The sequence below is a fragment of the Aspergillus brunneoviolaceus genome (genome assembly GCF_003184695.1).
Source record: "Aspergillus brunneoviolaceus CBS 621.78 unplaced genomic scaffold BO95scaffold_47, whole genome shotgun sequence".
Taxonomy (NCBI): Eukaryota; Fungi; Ascomycota; class Eurotiomycetes; order Eurotiales; family Aspergillaceae; genus Aspergillus; species Aspergillus brunneoviolaceus.
In genome coordinates this window covers 243,134-261,422 of record NW_020290777.1, presented here as the reverse complement: position 1 = coordinate 261,422, position 18,289 = coordinate 243,134, and the positions used below count along the sequence as shown (strand labels likewise).

Here is an 18,289-nt window from a genome sequence, read left to right as displayed (position 1 = left end):
ATCGGCACCCAACCACAACACTCCTAAACAATGTATCTTTGAAAACTCAAACTTCTTCAATATAGGCTTATTCGCTAGATGATGCATCTTAAAAGTTGGACCCATTGGGACGCAGATCGACGGTCTCGAACTCCAAGCCCTTGGCTTCAAACACGTGCCCAGGGCGAAGAGCGTCAGTATAGATATTGGCCTCCCCATGAGGATGGAACAAGCCCGGCTGCGTGCAATTAAGCACTGTCTTCAATCCCGGGGGGTCGGTCAATCGGAAAACACCCCAGTCTGGCATCTTACTCGGCGCGCATACGATCGCTATGCTCTCCGGAAGCATTACCTGGTATCCACAATGGGTGTGTAGATCGCGTGAGCTCATGAAACATGTCTGGGTTGGGTGTGTGTGAATCCAGCCCAGCACCATTAGATCCTCCGAGTCACAATAGTCGAAGATGGCTGTCTCGTTCACTGTCTCACACGTATCTGACGTGGCGGTCTGCTCTGGGATCAAAAGCCGCGACACGAATAAGGCATTCGAGATCAATGTACCGCACAGTATCCCACATGTCTCCAGGTTGCGTTGTGTATTCGGTGCGGCCAGGGACAGGAAATGTGTCCGTAGCTCGGGCGGGAGGAACAAAGTCCGCAATGGCGTGCCATTTTCCAGGTAGGCAGACGGCTTGAAAGTGAAGCTGGACGGATCTAGGTCGGTGCGCGTCTCACTATCCGACTTTGGCCGTACCTTGGCAGGAACTGCCGGTGCCAATGCCGGTGTGGAAATTGGAGAGCGCTTATCCGGACGAGGCGGAGGCGCTGACCTTTCGTCCAGTCCATGGTCCTGGGGCAGTTCTTTAGGGGGCAGTGCGGGGACCCCTGGAGCAGGCGGAAAGAGACCATGCAGCTCTTTTTGAACGGAGGTGGAGGCAATATCAGCAGGCCGTTGACGGGGAACACTCGGATATTTGTAGGTCGCGCTGCTGCCTGGTGCAGCTGGACGGGACGACGTTGTATGTTTATTGTTACCCGGCGCAGAAAGCTCCGCCTGCGGACCACCCTCCATCCTCAGTCGCACATTGTGAATCCGTTGGCTCAAGTCATCGTCAGCATCCTTGCGTAAAGCATGTTCCCAATCACCCCAGACTCCGGCTGCACGACGAGTCTGCTCCTCCTCTGGAGAAATACCAGCCTGGCGTATGGCCTTGCGAACCGTGGCTCTGCGACTGATCTCCGTGCGGGCCAGCTTCACGGCCAGGTCGCGATTCTCTCCAGCCTCCAAGGGCTTTGCAACACCGGCTAGCGCAGGATCTTGGGGCAGTTGTCGCCGAATGTCTGGAGATGCAGGGACGGCTGTGACCGAGGCGCGGTGTTGCCGTTCGCGCATCAACTGGAGGTAACGTTCGTAGCGTTTGGTTATGCGAGGCTTCAGGGTCTCGAGAACCTTCAGGTTTCGTTTGACCTGTTTCTCCGCCTCCACCAAGGCTTTGCGATTACTCTCATCCTTGGCCTCCGGATGCTCAGCTAGATGAACCAGCACGAGCTGAGCATGTCTAAACAGTAGAAGGTACGCTTGTTCCTCATGTTGTTCTCGTTCGTAGATGCGAGCCTGCCAACAACGGGGGGAGGTTGTGTTAGTATTAGTTCGGCGCTAGCATAGTCAAAAGAATACCGTACCTCTCTAATGAGTGTCGAGGCTGTCCGTAGCCAGTACCGTAAGGGAATGGAAGGGTTGTATTCGTAATCCTGAGCCAAGCGAGTGATCGACTCGACGCTCTGTGGAGGTGAAACCCCCGCACCGGCTGTTGGGGGCAGATGAGCGGTCATCTTGACCGAGCGTCTGTCCTTGGTATTACAATAAACGAGGGTCAACGAGTGGTTGAGCTTTGGAGAAATGATCCGGATTGTGGTTCATACTCCTTCCGGCTCGGTTGCCACAGAAGGATGTTTGGAGGGAGGGATAGAGGAGGAGAGGCGGAAGAGGCAGCGGCGTGAATGCCGGAGGAGATTAGTGGGTGAGGAGCTTAAAGCTGCGGCGAGCGGAACCTCCGCCGCACTTCTACAAATCACGCCCGCGCTCTTCACTCTTCACTCTTCACTCTTCACTCTTCACTCTTCACTCTTTTTGTCCCTGCTCTGCATAACCTCCCTCCACTTTCACAACCAGCATCGTTACGCCCATTCTGGCGATGAGCACTCGGCTTAGGCACTTGTGCTACTATCGCCTTAACACCTTCGAAAATGGCGACAAAATTCCCGGTCGAGTCGGTGGCAATGGGTGCAAGACGAACTGCGAAAATTTCGTCGGTGAGAGGAGAGCGATGGATCCCTGACTCTAACTTTCCCATGGCTACTGCTATTTTCGATCATCTCCATAAGAATCGATTGAAACGCCAAGTGATGAGGCCGGAAATAGTCAGTGAAGAGCTTGGTGGTTAGTTGCGCCTTCACTCGACCCGTAAGGTACCAGTCGGCGCTAATCATGGAGTGTTTCTAGTCCACGTTATGCAGCGCCTCGCACCTTTCCTTCGCCGCAATGCACCCACGGATATTCTCGACCTATGGCCAGGTTGCGGACTCTTCTCATCGAAAGTCAACGAGTTCCTTCGTCCGCGCCGACATGTTATGTTGGAGCCGGACTTAAAACTCTGGCAAAAGTTCCTGGAGCCTCTAACCGAGGCGGGAGAGGGCTACAAATTGCTTGACACAAACCCTCGTTCCTTCTCCGCCTGGGATGAGCTTTTGAAAGAACATTTTCCTGAGCAGGGTCCTGAGAATGCCGATACCAGCGGGGCACTACCTTGCAATTCCAACTTGCTGGTGGTCGCCAACTTGACGCGCCCGCCCTCGCCGAAAGACCACATGACTACAACCCGATGGATCTCTTCCTTTATGGAAGCCTGTCTATGGCAAAAAGGCTTGCACTCATACGGTGCCGTCCGCCTGTTGGCTGTACTGCCTCAGGATGATTCTAGCGGCGTAATCCCCCACGAGCCCGGCGACCGCAAACGCGCCGCGATTTTGACTGAGAACGTCGCTTTGCACAACGTCACGGTTGCCACACACGACGAGCTTTGCTTTTGGGCCAACGTAAAGGGTGTCAAGTACGCTGAAGAGGAACGCATCCGTGTCACAGAACAAGCATCGGCCAACGGTTTCCTGCCTATTCCGGGCCGTGAGCCATCCCCTATAACCCCCACGCCGGACTTCTCCCATCTTTCTCGTGACCCCGAAAAGCATCGCTACGAGCCCCGCATTCGGAGCGAGCTCCATTCGCAGCTGCTGGAGGAAATCGAAAGGATTGACAAGATGTCACCGAGTTCGCCGGATTACAAAGCAGCCAGAAAGGTCCGCGGTCGCGCAATCACTCGGATCAACTCAGAACACCGAGCGAACGGCCTCAACAGACTCATTGTCGAGAAATTGATGCAGCTGGATGAGCTGTACAAGAGCGTGGCCCGCTTGGCCGCGCGCCCGACAACCACGCGCGCCGACTTCGAGCCGCTCCTTTCTGAAATCGCCTCCTTGAAGCAAGTCATCGACGCCGATTACAAAAAAGTCCAGACCAAATGGCGGCCCTCGCTACGACATACGCTAGACGACATGCGCTCCCGGGCTTCCGACGACAGGGCGGCCCTACTGCACTGGGACCGCCGGCCCTTTGAGCCGCTACGCATGCAGGACAACGAGACGTACCCGCGGGACGAAAAGCGCAGCATCCTCTATTTCGAACCGGACCCGAACTCGCCCGTGGCGCGCAAACTCTTCTCCCTTGACCCCGCGACGCGCGCCACCGCCGCCGACCTCTTCGAAATCCTCACCCTCTCCCTGTATCGCGGCCGCACCGATCTCACCCTCGGCGAGATGCTACCATTGGTGTTCCCCGGCCGATCAATCAATGACTGCGTGCGCGCGATCCCCGGCCTGGTGCAGCACACCGTCCGCACCCCGAAGCCGGATTTCGACGCCCTGCCCAAGACCCTCATCGCCGAACCCAGTGCCGGCGCCGGCGCCGGCGCCGCCGACAACAACGGCGCCGCGGCGCAGCAGCAGCTGGACCCCGCCATGTGCTTCCAGGAGAACCTTGACTACGACGTCAGCGACGTGCGCGTGCACATCATCCCTTGCCCGGTGCTATGGGACATCTGCATCGAGTACTCGCACTACGAACACCGTCAGTCGATCCGGTCGCTCGCTCGCGCCCTCGGCGCCACATTGACGGGTTCCCGACTGGGGGCTCATCTTACCAAGGGCAAGAGGCTCAACTGAGTTCGCTCTTGCAGCGTCTGGGAAATAGAAAAGCACCAACGAAGATCAACCAACAAAATAAAGAAAAAGAGAGTACGCGAGCAAGAGGTATTGCGACTATTGCGGACCCTCACACATCGATCCCTTGTATACTATACTGTATAAATATCTTCTCGACCCGTCACCACACCATCCCCGAACCTGGTCGACCGATTGGCCCGCGGCATACCTTTGGTGGATATACTTGACATGGGATCTCTTCATTCTTACGAGAAAAGATCATTCTCCCCTCATCGACACTCTCGCCTTTCTCAAAACATAATCCAACCCACAATCGACTCCAGAGCAAAACCTGAATGCTCTCGGAACTCTGCGGGCTTTCGTTCCGCACAAACCAAGAACTTGCCGTGGAAATCTAATTTTCAAGATTAGGGATAATGGCCGAAAGGTCTTCTCCGGCTTGTGTCCGGAGGACGCAGGCAGACTCGAGTTGCCCCTCACCCGGCCCCAGGCGGGCTGGCTGGGGAGCAGCACCTTGCAGAGACTAGGCGGATCACCACACCCGCTAGATTTCTCTATATATGGTTTCCTATTTACCGGTGATAGATATATCAGCCCAGTGAATCTACGCATCTATATACTGTTGTGGCTACGGTCTATAAATGTTGTCGCGGTCCGCACTGCACAGCAGCCTCCAACGGGGGGTGACTGGCATGGAAGAACGGGCTTTTGTACAAAATGACGACTTGGCATCGCCACCTCATAGAATTAGACTACAATACCAATAGAGAAAAGGAATCGAAAAAGCGACCCCTCCGCGAGGGGAAGTATATTTCCATAGACAAGATGGAATCATGAATAGTACATATTAGCGAATGATGGGAACAGGGTACCCGAAGAACCAAGAGCTGCCAATAATAGGTGAAGGTAATATAAAAAAAGAGAACCAAAAAAAAGTTGGCGCGAAGATCGGAATGTATCGTCGACCTTGCGAATCTAAAATCTAAAACAGGGTATCTTTTATAGTTTGTATGGTCGAATAGAAAGTGGAAAGAGATTAGGACGATCGTAGGCGCTGGTGAAAATGCCGCGAAGGGAAGAAGTGGGGGAAAATGTTGAGGAAGGAAGTATGGCAGAAGAAGAGAAGTGAAGAAGGTTATCTGGCCAAGTCAACAAGTCAAAGGAAGAAGAAAGAGAAGAGTGAAAATGAAAGGGAAAAAGTAAGAATGGCCGAAGAGAATCAAGAAATGACCGGCGGTCCATTGAAAAAGACCGATGAAGATGACGGTTGTCCGATGGAGGATGTGACCGAGGCATCATCAGTGAACGGATTCAGTGAGGTGCAGCCAGTCATCCGGGTGGATGCGCTGACTCGGATCCTTGGCGATGGCAGGCTTAATAATCTGCTCGACAATTCCCGCGCGAGGAACGCGCGAACCATTAGGGCCCGAGCGGGCGAAGTCGATCACCCGATGGCCCTCGCGAGCCATGGCCAGGCGCTGCAAATTGCTGGCACCTGGGTAGAGAAGAAGATCGCCAGTGGCTGCGGCGAGAAGACTGACGGCAAGGGAAAAGACATCAGATTCGGGAGTGGGCGCGACGTCCGGTGACGTCAAGGAGGAGACACAGAGTAATTCCGGGGCCGCGAATGGCGGCGTGAGCGCGGTTAGGGCTGTGCCCATGCTGCACTGTTCGGGTGAGGAGGGGCTGGCAATCGGGTGCGCAGACGAAAAATCGGCAAAGAGCGGCTCGTATGGGAATGAGTCCGACTCCAAGTCGAGATCCTGGCCACTGGGTGAACGTAATCGCAGCAGGATATTGTGGGGTTTGATATCACCATGCACCATCTGCGGACCACTGTGCAGCCAGGCCAAGCCAGCAATGAGCTTTTCGGCCAAGACGTGCCAATGGGCCATGCCTTGAACCGGGTCGAACATGGTCTGCGTGGATCGGGTCTTTTGTGCGATGGCGGCCTTGTCCTGAAGGTAGGTCGACAGCGCCAGCGGCACGGCGGACATGACAATGGAATGCGACTCGGAGATGTACCCATGGAAGGGCACGACATGGTTCTCCGCGCCTGCTATGCGGCTGATCCGGGTCAATGCGCGGGCTTCAGCATCAAGGACGGAATGCGCATCCCGCCTCACAGGCGACTTGACAGCCACCACCCGGCCTTTGACGGCTGGGGAACTCGGAGGGGTCAAAAAACCCGATTTGACGGCGGGAAAAGAGGACGCTTTGTACACAACGCTCCAGACGCCACGGCCAAATTCGACCGCGCGTCCCTTCGGGTCGTAGTGGTACTCGAGATCGTCGGTAAAGTGCTTGGTATCGGAGATTTCCTCGTCAAGTTTCTCCGGTTTGGCATCCACCGGGGAGAGAAAGGGGCTGGAGGTATTGGAATGCACGGTAACCTCGCTGCCGGAGAGACTGTCATCGTCGATGGTGGGCGTTACCGGGGGAGTAAGTCCACGCAGCACGGTCGAGTGAGGAGTATGTTCACACTCATGCTGAGTACGCACGGAAAGCCGAACAGGCATGTGCGTGATCGCCATGACGAAATAATCTTTAGTGAGCTTTTCTTCTGTGGTCGCAGTTGAAGAGGCAGAGATCCGAATGCGAAGGATCCGGCAAAAGCGGCGGCTCGGATGGATCACTATCTGAACCCGCCAGATGGGGGAAACTTGAGGAAATGTTGAGTGTATATATAGCTTCGGTGTAGAATCAGGAGAGAGTCGGTGGTAGATAGATAAGAGGAAGACCCTCTTCTTGTATAGTTCTGCAGATACTGCAGAGATGGGGCTGATGGAGAAGTTATAGGCTGCAGTGCTATAGATTTGGCGGAAGATGACTGGTGGCGATCTCGTCGAGATGACGTCGGGGGGTCCAAGGAAAGTCAAATGAAGAACTGTTGGAATGATTCCAAGGAGAAGTTTACGGAATGAGTCACTTTAGCATCAAGTGTTGGCGATCAGAGGAAGTCAAGTAATTGCAAGGATTGATTCGAAGGAGGTTGGATAGGCATCATCGGAGGAATGAAGGACTGAGGGAAAATGGGAATTGGATAGAGAGAAGAGAGAAGAGGAAAATAAGTTCAAGAGGCAAAAGAAAAGAAAAAGAAGAGAAGCAAATTAATATTATTATTATTCGTAGGAAGTCAAGGGAAAGGGAAAAAAAAAAAAGAGAGGATCGACCGGGGAAAGAAGGAGCTTAATTGTGATGGCAGAACCATGGCCGCAACAGACGAGGCAGAGTCAATCGATTCCTCTGTCACCGCGCGTCCCTCGACAATAGATAGATTGGTTGATTGATTGATTGGATTGCAACTGCTACCGTTACCGTCACATAGAGATAAAGTAGACTAAGAGAAAAAGACGAAAAGGCGTAAAGAAGTCGAGAGGGTCCGGCTCCCCACATGGTTCTATTGGGTCTATTGGGTCTATTGGGTCTATTTTTCCCGCAATTGTTGCAGACTGTGCTGTGTGACTCGGGATAACTATAGAGTATGGAGAAGTTGGGAATTCACTCTCTTCAGTCTTCACTCTTCTAGGTATGAAGATGAGTTTTGAACTACTCCGTTCCGAGGATCAACTCAGAATACGAGACTGTACCTCATTTGTACCTGGACTCCTGCTGGAGGCCACCGGAAGTGGCCGTGAGTATCGAACAATGAACGGAAAAAGACCGAAAATGACCGAAAAAAACGACCAGGAGAAGTACATCCACGGACACTATACCTCATTCGGATTCGACGGCTGGCTGGATTGGGTAAATCCGGTGGAGACGAAGAGGGAGCATTTCGTGCAGTTCGTCCGTCCTCATTCCCTCTCCCTCTCCCTCTCCACTCCACCTTGAACCGCTGTCAAATCTCCTCCTTCCCTCCTCAATGCTTCGCTTTTTTATTATTCATCTGCTGCTGATCCCTTTCTTTTTCGGCTTTCCACCGCAGACGCCATGACGAACACCCTTGAACCTGCGACAATTGCACTAGTCTACTCGTCGGGAACGGTGGCATAAAAGCAGACCAAAAGCCCGCATGACAATGACAGGAGGAAGGATCCGAATGGTTGAACGATTGTTCCAATAGTATCGTTAATAGTGTCCGACCAGTATCAGTGCTTGCTTGTTTCCATTCGGCCCAACCCAGGGATCTTATCTCGACGCCCCCCGGCCTGCGCTTCGACCTCCGACTGCTCTATCCTCTGCACGCTACCCTCTCACCTGCAGACCATCCAATCTCCGTCCCTACCGCGCATCTGCACAGTGCCTTCCCCGGCAGTCGTGTGCTTACAAGATTTCATATGAGCCTTCGAAGAGAAAGAGGAGACAAATGACTTCCTTCCCTCCCCATCCAGTATCTCCTTGCGACCACCCGACCCATCCCTCCGTTCGAGGCCTGTCTATTGCCGCCGAATGATCAATGGAAGTGGTCGGCTTCGACAGCCAATCTCCACCCCCACGTGGGTCCTCATCTGCCATGGACTCATGGAAATTGGCCGCCATTAAACGCGCTCCACCCGCCCTTCCCAACACGGTAGGTTGGGCGGACTTGTTTTCTGGGTCACCAAAAACAATGGGGAAGCAGAACGACCTGGCCCGGAGAGATTCATGCCCGCCATCGAACTGTATCCACTGTTCCACTGCCTGTGATCTCGCTCAAAATGCGATACTCAGGGTATTGGTCCAAACCAATCTCGGCCGCAAGACCGACCGATGTGGTGTCAAGGCCACGCACTGATTCCAGCAGACACTTAAAAAAATCAATCCATATCTTTCCTGTCCCCGATATACAATACGTAAGTTAGACGCTCCCAGATCACCAGACGAGTTTCGCCTCAAGGAGAATTGGCGGCCTTTTGCCGCAGCAGGGATGGAGTAACAAGCAACCACGATGGCGCATCGCGCACTCTGGTTCGGTTACAACTTACAAGTCACTTGTGGCTTTCGGACAGAGAGCACCGCAATCCAGATCTACGGGAACACAGCCCCATGCCAAGGCTAACGGTCGCCAACCCCATGTCTGCGATAGCTACTCGAGCATATCACACTCTCAACCATCAAATCAGTTGCATTCCTGATCGTCCCGTTGCCTTCTCTAGAGTAAGTCTATGGATGACGGACACTATTTACACCAGATAAGCCCCAATGCCCCGATACCCCGCCTCGACGCACGCCAAAAATAGATCCCTTTCGAGTCATCACAGTTGAGCTGCCCCTCATTTACTGTCATTTCCCACCACGCGAATGAGCTCCTCCAAGGGCTTCTTCTCCTTGGGCGGTGGTGGTCCGCCCTCCGGCACGCCAAACACCAATTGCGCCCGCAGCTTCCACTGCGCAGGCACCTCGAAGGTGCTCGCGACCTTATCGTCGATGATGGGGTTGTAGTGTTGCAAGTTGGCGCCAAACCCTTCCGTCTCGAGCGCCGTCCACGCAATCAACTGATGCATGCCGCTGGTCTGTTCCGACCAGGCCTCAAAGTGTTCCGCATACGATGCGAACTTGGCCTTATGGTCTGCGACCACGGTCTGATCCTCATAGAAGAGCACCGTGCCGTAAGCGGCGCGGAAGCCGTCGATCTTGGGCGCAGTCTTCTGGTACCGCTCAGCCCCGATGCGAGTGAGCAGGGAGTCCTTGACGATGTCCCATAGCTTGTCGTGCTCCTGTTTCAGCAGGACCAGGATGCGTGTGGTCTGAGAGTTGAAGGCAGAGGGGGTCTGCAGCACGATCTGATTGAGAATCGATTGGATCTTGGAGTCAGGGATGGGGGATTCGCGACGTAGGGCGTAGTAGGAGCGTCGGCCAGCAAGGGCCGCTAGGAGGGTGGAGCTGCCGGACATGGTGGTTTTCTTGTTTTGTGGAAGGACAGGGAAGGGAGAGATCTGCGTGAGTGACTTTCCAGATTTCCCTGCCCAGCTGCATTTATAGCGTGGTCAAGCGCAGCGTAGTGAGGGCATGCCAGCAAATGACGCGACATCGGAGATGATAGTAGAAATTTTTGGAACAGCAGGGGGGGCTGGTCGTAAACAAGCAAATACGAGGTAGGGTTCAACTGATATAATATGATTTAATCAAAGCTTACTTCGTATAGCATTACTAGACGCCGTGCTATCGTGGTAGTTGAATTAGTATACGAATTGGTCGACCGCTTGGACCAGCCAGGAAGCTGCATTGGCCAGTTTATCCCCACCTTTACGGATGTCCGGGAGAGATGGAGTTGCAGCTGGAGCAGAAGTTGGAGCCTGGAGCTCAACAACCATCCACAGAGCAAGGACAAAACGTATACCCGCCCGATTTCAAGCATGATGTCACCACAGACAAGCATCCAAGTCAAGTATCCCAGAGCGCCTTTTACAGACCCTGTTCCTGATATACAAAACCTACCACATACCTACCTACCCACTTACCCTAAGACGTACTTACCATCTCGCTCCCCGATCACCTTCACCTTCACCTCATATCACCCCACACCACCTCAAGCATCCCCATCGCCCCCCAAACCCATCTTCCCCTGCTGCTGCTGCTCCACGAAACCCTTCAAATCCTCCACCCAGCACCGGAAATTCTCCTCCAACCGGCGCCCAAACATCCACTTGACCACATACGCCAGATACCCCTCCTGCACCTCCCAATTCGTCACCTCCGTCACCACCCTCACACTTCCAGAGGAGGCATCCACAACCTCCCGCTCCACCAGCTCATGCACCCTCTCCGCCGACAGAAGCGCGGCCATCACCCGGCCCTGGAAGGCGGTATCGTTCGCCCAGGTGATTCTTGCTCGGCGGGTTGCCGTAGGTGTAGCTGTAGAAGTAGACCCGGGACTACCATCCCCATCCTTCCCTTGGCTATCTGGGTGTGAAGCAGGCGAAGGCGGAAGGACCTCCGTCACCACGAGACCGACATGGTTATCCACATTCTGAAAAGACTGCGGCGCCGTGGACGCGGCGGCGGGGTGCATGTTCACGTGGAAGGTCATGCGGGTGCCTTTTTGGAGTGTACCACCACTACCCCCACCAGCAGCAGCAGCAGTTGGTGGTGTTGGTGTTTGGGAGGGTTGAGCGATGGTGGGAGGAGATGTTTCTGTTTCTGGTGCGGGTGTGGTTGTGGTTGTGGGTGTAGGGTGATCATCATCATCAAGGGGAGAAGGGGGAGAAGGCTGCTCGCGGATCGTCACGGCGGGCACGAAGCGGTTCCATTCGGCCCAGGTGGTGGTGTCTGTGAGGGCGGACCAGACGGTGTCGAGGGGGGCGTGGATCTGGATGGAGCTGGTTAGGTGGAGGATTGGGGAGGAGGACATCTTTGGTTTCGCTGGGTTGTGGATATTGAGATTCAGGGTGAGTGGGCTAGTGATGAGGGGTGTTGTTATCGGGATGGTCAGTAGATGGACATTGATATATGTAAGTCGGTGCAGTTGTATGAAGTGTTGTTGATGACCCCGTACGTAGATGGAGGCAGAATCCACTAACTACCGCCGCAGCCAAGCTAGCTAGCCACACACCGCCCGACCCTCAACGGCTCCCCGAGGCCCCCCGGCCGGGTAAATTCAATTCAATTCAATCCAAGCCTAAGCTTAAGCCTATCCGCCAAGCTCTCTCTCTTCCCCCTCCGGTCCGAACTACGGAGTAAACTTTCCGGGAGTCGAGAGAGTATAAACCCCGTCGATCCTTATAAGCATTCTCAATTGGCCTAGGCCTGGGTCTCACTAGTGAATCAATTTCGTTTCCATCTTCCTTTCTGCAACAGGTCACCTCAAAATCTAGACCCTGCGGATCGTAATCAAACGGTGTTGCGGGATGGACTGGACTGGACTATCGGGTACCTACCTACCTACATGCTGTACTGCGTACTGCACATCCAAATGCAGACAGTGTAGGGGGTTTCTCTGGGTCCTTGCATTAGCGGGAACTCTCTTCTGTAAGATTGAAGTGAAAGTTTAGGTGGAAGATGAGGCACTGTAGGAAAGGGGGTTGATTGGACTTTTGCTGGCATGCTTGCTCTTGAGATATGGGTTGGTTTCTTTTGTCTATTTGGGGAGGGGACAGGCGGTGTTTCTTGGATTGGATAGGGTTGGGATATGTTTGCGGTGCAGATGGCGGATATACAGTTGATCTTGGGGTGAAGCCAGATGGAGGTCGTCAATCATCTGCGAGAGATCAGATGTCCTAACGGAACTCAAGCGGTGAACCTCCACCAACGCAGACTGGATTCGATTGCATCAGAGTGTGTGTGTGCCTACGCCCGAAAGGACAGAGTTACCAGGTCTGAGGCCACCGAGAAATCCTCTGGATTAGTGGACGGTCAACGACGACGGCCTCTAGCAAACCGTTCCAATGCACATCTACCGTAAAGCATCTATGAGCCTTTGTTCCACTTCCACCATCCCACCCCGATTCCCAATATTAGAGAGAAATAAGTCTAGACCTCATCACCCAAGTTCACTCCCTGCGCATGAACCAACCAAGCCCCTCAATCCCGTCAGGAAAAAATGGTATCATCGAACCAACCCATAAACCAACTCCATTCCATGACAACTACTCCAAGAAACCGACGGCATAACAGATCATACCCCCGTGACCGGATCAAGCCCATCAAACCGCACGGACTTCCGCCGCTCCTCCGCCGCAAACGAATCCCACCGCAGCTCCTGCACAATCTGAATCCCATGCGCTGCTGCTGCGTCCGCAGGTTGCGGATGCTGCGCCCCCAGACTCAGACTCTCCATCGAGAACGTGCCCGCGACGCTGGTGACGTAGCTCGTGCTGGACGGCGCGAAGGGGTTGCCGTGCCCGTGGCTGACGATGCTGACACCGCCGCTGGGGCGGGAGGGTTTCTCGCGCGGGTGGTAGGAGCGCGCGCGGGAGGGCATCAGGCGCGGGAAGAAGCGGATGATGAAGGGGCGGAGCGGCGGCAGGCAGGCGCAGATGATGGCGACGTTGCATTCGATGAAGGACCATGTTGCGGCGAGGCCGTTGCCCTCTGGTCCACAGAAGTTAGTTTCGGTTGGGTCTTCCGTCACGTAGTAAGGAATTCGACTCTTGATGGCCGGGACAGAAAGAAGGCACTACTATACCTGTAAAGTCTGGGGAACGAATGAGTTTGACGATTGTCGTGAGCCGGATTACGCTCATCGCGCATACACTACGAACTCCAAAGTTCCAGATTAGTGATGGTGACAACCAGCAGAAAAGGTAGGTAGACGAACAAAAATCCCAGAGCGAAGATAAGAATCAGTGCGACCTTCTGTCGTTTGGGGATCTGCAGCTTGGCCAGCACGGGCATCGGCAAGATGACCAGCAGCAAGTCGGTCGAGATCTGGAATCCCGCGTTCAGGCACCATACGACGCCCTCTGGGAGACAGGTCCGAGGCAGCGACGTGTCCCAGAAGGACCGAACGGGAATGCAGAAGAGAATCGCACTGAACACCATCCACATCCCCGTGGCGATGACGAAGAATAAGGTGACGGCCAGGATGATCTGGTAGTACTTCGTTGGAAACAGACGTTTGTAGAGGAAGATCAACGACAGTTTGGTCAGGGTCAAACTGAGGTTGTAGAGTGGAATCGTGATGTACAGAGCCTATTCATTCCTGCGGATCAGATTTCGTCCATGAAGTTGATATCCAGTTACCTGGTTCGTGTGTGTGAGTGTGTGGGTTACCCTGAGTTGATTGCGTATAGTATTCGGACTGAGAAGTTCCTGGTTCTCTGCTAAGCCATTGCGGACCTCTGCTCAATATTAGTTTCTGGCCTTCCAGCGAAAATCGATGAGGAGAGCTCGTGCCAACTATCAAGAAAGCGAAGAACCCGATGTCTGCCGCCTGTGCTTCACATTAGCTCAGACATCCAGTGCAAGATGCCAGAGGAGGACCAACCAGCGAAAGGACGATCAGCAGGTCATCCAGGCCAGGCGTTCGAACCATATGCAACCGCGTGTACAGACGCAGCGCGACCACCAAGCACGCCAAGGAGAGGAAGGTGACCGCAATGGGCACAGCGTACATGGTGCCGCTTGATGATCGCGATCACTGCGAGTGCCGCATAGAGTCTCTCTGTCTCCAGTGGCAGTCGGTGCGTTACCGTGCGTTGAATCTGCTCGTGTGTGGCCGTGTGAGGCCGTGTGGGAATAGGTACAGTGGTTGAAGAAGCCAAGATTTAAACATTTCAACAGTGGCGAGCTCCCACAGTAACGCGGGGAGAATGTGCATGTAACAACCATATTCACTTGCGTCAAGGACCAGCGGGGAAGCTCAAGAAAGTGAATCGTAGCTCATTCCCGCCTGGTGTTATCCATGGTTCGGCGGCCGGTCATCGCCGGAATCGCCCAGTCCGGCCGAATTGATTTGATGCTTTTGACTTGGTAGCTGCAACAACCAAGAAATTTCTGTTTCCTCAAAAATAAGAGCAGAGCAGAGTGGAACAAGCAATTGTCAGCAGGCATATTCCATTATTTGTTTGGCATGTACATAATTTTTCATCATCACACATGGGAGGTGTAGGAACAACGCGGAGACAGAGCTTATACAAATGTCCAGGAGAAACTCCAGCTAGAAAGTTGCATTCGGGTCAGGGGGCTTGTGCAATTGCCCCTTCCTTCCCAGCCCAGAACTGTACAATATGGTCACCATGGTATGTCGTCCTTCGATCCAAAAACTAGAAAATCACAAACCAGCCTTATGAGCCGCACGCTAAGCAATATTCAAAAAAGCAACAAGGAAAGGATTTACAGGCGAGCCTTAAGGTTGGACTTGAGGCGACGCTCAACGGCAGCCATGTACTCGCGGGTGGTGACCCAGGCCTCGCGCTCCTTGCGGCCACAGGCCAGAGCCAAGTCCTTGGTCATGATACCCTCCTCGTTGACAACGTCAATGCAAGCCTTCTCGAGCTCCTCAGCGAAGGCCACAACCTCGGGGGTCTCGTCGACCTTGCCACGCTGGATCAGACCACGGGTCCAGGCGAAGATAGAGGCAATGGGGTTGGTGGAGGTCTCACGGCCCTTCTGGTGCTCGCGGTAGTGACGAGTCACGGTACCGTGGGCAGCCTCAGACTCGAAAGCCTCACCGGTAGGGGTGGCCAGAGTGGAGGTCATCAGACCAAGGGAGCCGAAGCCCTGAGCGACAATATCAGACTGAACATCACCGTCGTAGTCTGGAAAGCTGATTAGTACATGTAACGTCCGTCGAGATGAAGTGCGGAGAACTCACTCTTGAGAGCCATGACGAAGCCACCCTCGCTCTTGATCATCTGGGCGACCATGTCGTCAATGAGACGGTGCTCGTACCAGATCTTCTTGGCCTCGAAGTCCTTCTGGTAGGTAGACTCGTAGATCTCCTGGAAGATGTCCTTGAAGCGACCATCGTACTTCTTCAGGATGGTGTTCTTGGTGCTCATGTACAGAGGAAGACCCTTGAGCAGGGCCATCTGGAAACTGGCATGGGCGAATCCGCGGATGGACTCATCAGTGTTGTACTGAGTCTGGGCAATGCCACCACCCTGGAAGTCGTAGACATTGATGGTCTCAGCCTCACCGCCGGCAGGGGTGTAGACGAGCTCGAGCTTTCCGGGGCCGGGGATGACGCGGTCGGTGGCACGGTACTGGTCACCGAAAGCGTGGCGGCCAATGATGATGGGCTTGGTCCATCCGGGGACAAGACGGGGGATGGCGGGGATGATGATGGGCTCACGGAAGACGGTACCGCCGCTGAGGAATCTTCAGTACAAGGGTAGGAATGGGCCTGTTTGTGACTCAGAACTTACAGGATGTTACGGATGGTGCCGTTGGGGGACAGCCACACTGCAGGACAAGGTTCGTTAGCGAGCCTAATTCCGAAGTCTCGAGTGGTACAATCACAACATACTCTTCTTCAGCTTGAACTCCTCAACACGGGCCTCATCGGGAGTGATGGTGGCGCACTTGACACCGACACCATACTTCTTGATGGCCTCAGCGGCCTCGACGGTGACCTTGTCGTCGGTCTGATCACGGTACTCAAGACCCTGCAAGAGAATGTCAGTCGCTGGTGACTGGTTATAATTCGGGTGAAAGCGCTTACAAGATCGTAGTACTTGAGGTCGATATCGAGGTAACTGGACACACATGTCTCAATTGGACTGTCTCATACTTCCGGATCGGAACGAATTGTCACTTACGGCAGGATCAACTATAGAAGCGGGTCCAAGTTAGCATGCAGTTCCGGGAGATCACGGGTAAGAGCATTGCCCCGGAGGGCCCAGCCGAGGCAGACTCACCTTCTCTCTGATCTCCTTCCAGATGATACGGGTCATCTAGGAACAATATTAGCACATGTCAAGCGATACACGATCCAGAACTCTTCAATGCTCTGAATCGTCGGAGAGATTGGTCCTTGGCCGCATGGGAGAATGCAGCCGCGGCTATGCTGCCCCGCGTTTTCAGGTGCGCCTTGCCGTCATGGCGCGCCTGTCTCCGACGCAGAGGTACCACAGCCTATAAAGCTATGCAATGACCCCCATGCAAGTCCTACCAGACCGGAACAACATACCTCATCACCGTCGAGCTCCACGACGGGGTTCTTGACCTTGATCTTGGTGAATTCGGTAGCCATGGTGCGGGATTGAGTCAAATTGATGGAAGAAAGACCGGACCAGCGGGGAGAAGCAGTAGTAGAGACACGGGGAGAGACAGATGCAATCGATCTGAGAGAGCGGGCAGAGGCAAGAGAGGAAGAGGAAGAAGAAGTAGGAGAAGAAAAGGAAGAGGTAGAAGAAAGTAAGCGACGAGGGGCCGACAGAGGAGGGGCAGCGACGGCGGCGGCGATGGGACGGCGCGCCAAAGCGGAAGTGAACCGGATAGACGACATCGCAGTTAATTGTTCCGAATATCTGGGGAGGAAAGGGGGGGGGGATGAGGGAGGAACCGGGGAAACTGCCCACACGGATTAGCAATTCGGTAACGGTAGAAGGGACAATTGGAGGAAACTAGGGTAAAGGAATTCGCGAGAGTACCCGAGGGATAAGGATAGATGAGGAAGAGTAGGGAGGAATAGAGCTCGGATGGAAGGAGGGCGGTGGTGGTAGTGGGGGAAGTTCGGAAGCTGCCGTTAAGCCGGAGCTTCTTCTGCAACTTGCGACTTGCAACTTGCTGGGCAGTAAACTTGCTCTGCACTTACCAAGGCCACTGATTCACTGATTCACTGATTTCCACTGATTATCTACTACGGAGCAGAACGGAGGTTGAACCCGGCAAATGGTTTGGAGGTGATTCCCAAGAAATGGAAGAAGGAAGAACAGGATGGTCAGGAGGGGATTTAAGAAAAGAGTCAGATGGCACAGGCAAACCAACAGCTCTTATCCCAGCAGGAAAAACCCTTTTGCCCTTCCCCGGCATCTGGTGACTGTGACTGTTCAGTCATTCATTTCTCCATTATTTCCCTTTCCGCCCACCGTTGATGACCCTCCCCGGGCCATCGCCGAAGCCGGACTCTGGGCAAGCTTCCCCGGAGAGGAGAGAGAGAGAGCCCAGAGAGGGTGTGAGTCGTCGCATCATATGCGCTTCATGGGTCTCGGCAATACTACCATGATTTTCCACCTCTCCCTAACCTAGTCTGATTCTTGCTTTTTATTGCTTGACAGATAGGAGGAGGAATGTGTCCTCCCCCTTGCTGTGTGAGAATCAACAATGTACTATTGAGATCCCGTTGCATCCTCCATTGAACTACTAAATCACTACCTATTGTACTGTACGGTTGTCCTCTCCCGCTCAGCCGATCTTAACCGCTTGCTTTTTTCCCGCGGCTACTCCTCTAACAAGTCCCCCGTCCCCTCCCTACAACGGAGAAATCTCCGCCCGGGTCTTTAACCACCGAAATCGCTGCTTAGCCGGACTTGGCCTGCCACTCCCCGGCTCAGAGCTGATTCATCCATCCTTCACCCGCCTCCGGATTCGGTACATTCACACGTGCTCGGCTAGATGCTACCCGGACAAGATCATCTTCAGAGCCGCAGTAGAACCGATACCTCTCCACTTGGTCTGATTCTACATAGTTTCATGATATAATGATCTCGTACTCTGAATAATATCCACA

The 18,289-nt window shown here is 53.9% G+C and overlaps 7 protein-coding genes across 7 annotated transcripts; 1 reads left to right on the top strand and 6 right to left on the bottom strand.

Annotated features, from left to right (window-relative positions):
- Positions 1-88: 88 nt before the first annotated feature.
- BO95DRAFT_465302 (putative endosome-associated ubiquitin isopeptidase (AmsH)) lies at positions 89-1,812 on the bottom strand (the record flags this gene model as incomplete). The annotated part of the gene is made up of 2 exons (XM_025589133.1): positions 89-1,594; positions 1,663-1,812. 2 exons carry the CDS (start codon positions 1,810-1,812, stop codon positions 89-91), a joined length of 1,656 nt encoding a protein of 551 aa, XP_025440698.1.
- Positions 1,813-2,259: 447 nt separating this feature from the next.
- Positions 2,260-4,254, top strand: BO95DRAFT_366770 (uncharacterized protein; the record flags this gene model as incomplete). The annotated part of the gene is made up of 2 exons (XM_025582761.1): positions 2,260-2,419; positions 2,483-4,254. 2 exons carry the CDS (start codon positions 2,260-2,262, stop codon positions 4,252-4,254), a joined length of 1,932 nt encoding a protein of 643 aa, XP_025440697.1.
- A 1,298-nt stretch (positions 4,255-5,552) lies between these two features.
- On the bottom strand, positions 5,553-6,788 carry BO95DRAFT_454507 (protein kinase domain-containing protein; the record flags this gene model as incomplete). The annotated part of the gene is made up of 1 exon (XM_025588266.1): positions 5,553-6,788. One exon carries the CDS (start codon positions 6,786-6,788, stop codon positions 5,553-5,555), a length of 1,236 nt encoding a protein of 411 aa, XP_025440696.1.
- A 2,422-nt stretch (positions 6,789-9,210) lies between these two features.
- Positions 9,211-10,288, bottom strand: BO95DRAFT_187751 (Nitroreductase). The gene has a single exon (XM_025580919.1). The coding sequence runs from the start codon at positions 10,068-10,070 to the stop codon at positions 9,450-9,452; it is 621 nt and encodes a 206-aa protein (XP_025440695.1). The 5' UTR covers positions 10,071-10,288; the 3' UTR covers positions 9,211-9,449.
- On the bottom strand, positions 10,226-11,655 carry BO95DRAFT_444522 (SRPBCC domain-containing protein). The gene has a single exon (XM_025586906.1). It carries the CDS (start codon positions 11,525-11,527, stop codon positions 10,706-10,708), a length of 822 nt encoding a protein of 273 aa, XP_025440694.1. The 5' UTR covers positions 11,528-11,655; the 3' UTR covers positions 10,226-10,705.
- A 904-nt stretch (positions 11,656-12,559) lies between these two features.
- On the bottom strand, positions 12,560-14,230 carry BO95DRAFT_417240 (uncharacterized protein; the record flags this gene model as incomplete). The annotated part of the gene is made up of 6 exons (XM_025584408.1): positions 12,560-13,206; positions 13,301-13,368; positions 13,433-13,806; positions 13,888-13,955; positions 14,011-14,047; positions 14,102-14,230. 6 exons carry the CDS (start codon positions 14,228-14,230, stop codon positions 12,791-12,793), a joined length of 1,092 nt encoding a protein of 363 aa, XP_025440693.1. The 3' UTR covers positions 12,560-12,790.
- Positions 14,231-14,949: 719 nt separating this feature from the next.
- BO95DRAFT_465296 (NADP-dependent isocitrate dehydrogenase) lies at positions 14,950-16,810 on the bottom strand (the record flags this gene model as incomplete). The annotated part of the gene is made up of 8 exons (XM_025589132.1): positions 14,950-15,374; positions 15,431-15,927; positions 15,984-16,020; positions 16,085-16,223; positions 16,280-16,313; positions 16,377-16,387; positions 16,476-16,511; positions 16,748-16,810. 8 exons carry the CDS (start codon positions 16,808-16,810, stop codon positions 14,950-14,952), a joined length of 1,242 nt encoding a protein of 413 aa, XP_025440692.1.
- Between the last annotated feature and the right edge of the window lie 1,479 nt (positions 16,811-18,289).

Excerpts from the sequence above, each read along its gene's own strand:
- BO95DRAFT_187751 (XM_025580919.1), bottom strand. The coding sequence starts at position 10,070 with ATGTCCGGCAGCTCCACCCTCCTAGCGGCCCTTGCTGGCCGACGCTCC.
- BO95DRAFT_444522 (XM_025586906.1), bottom strand. The coding sequence starts at position 11,527 with ATGTCCTCCTCCCCAATCCTCCACCTAACCAGCTCCATCCAGATCCAC.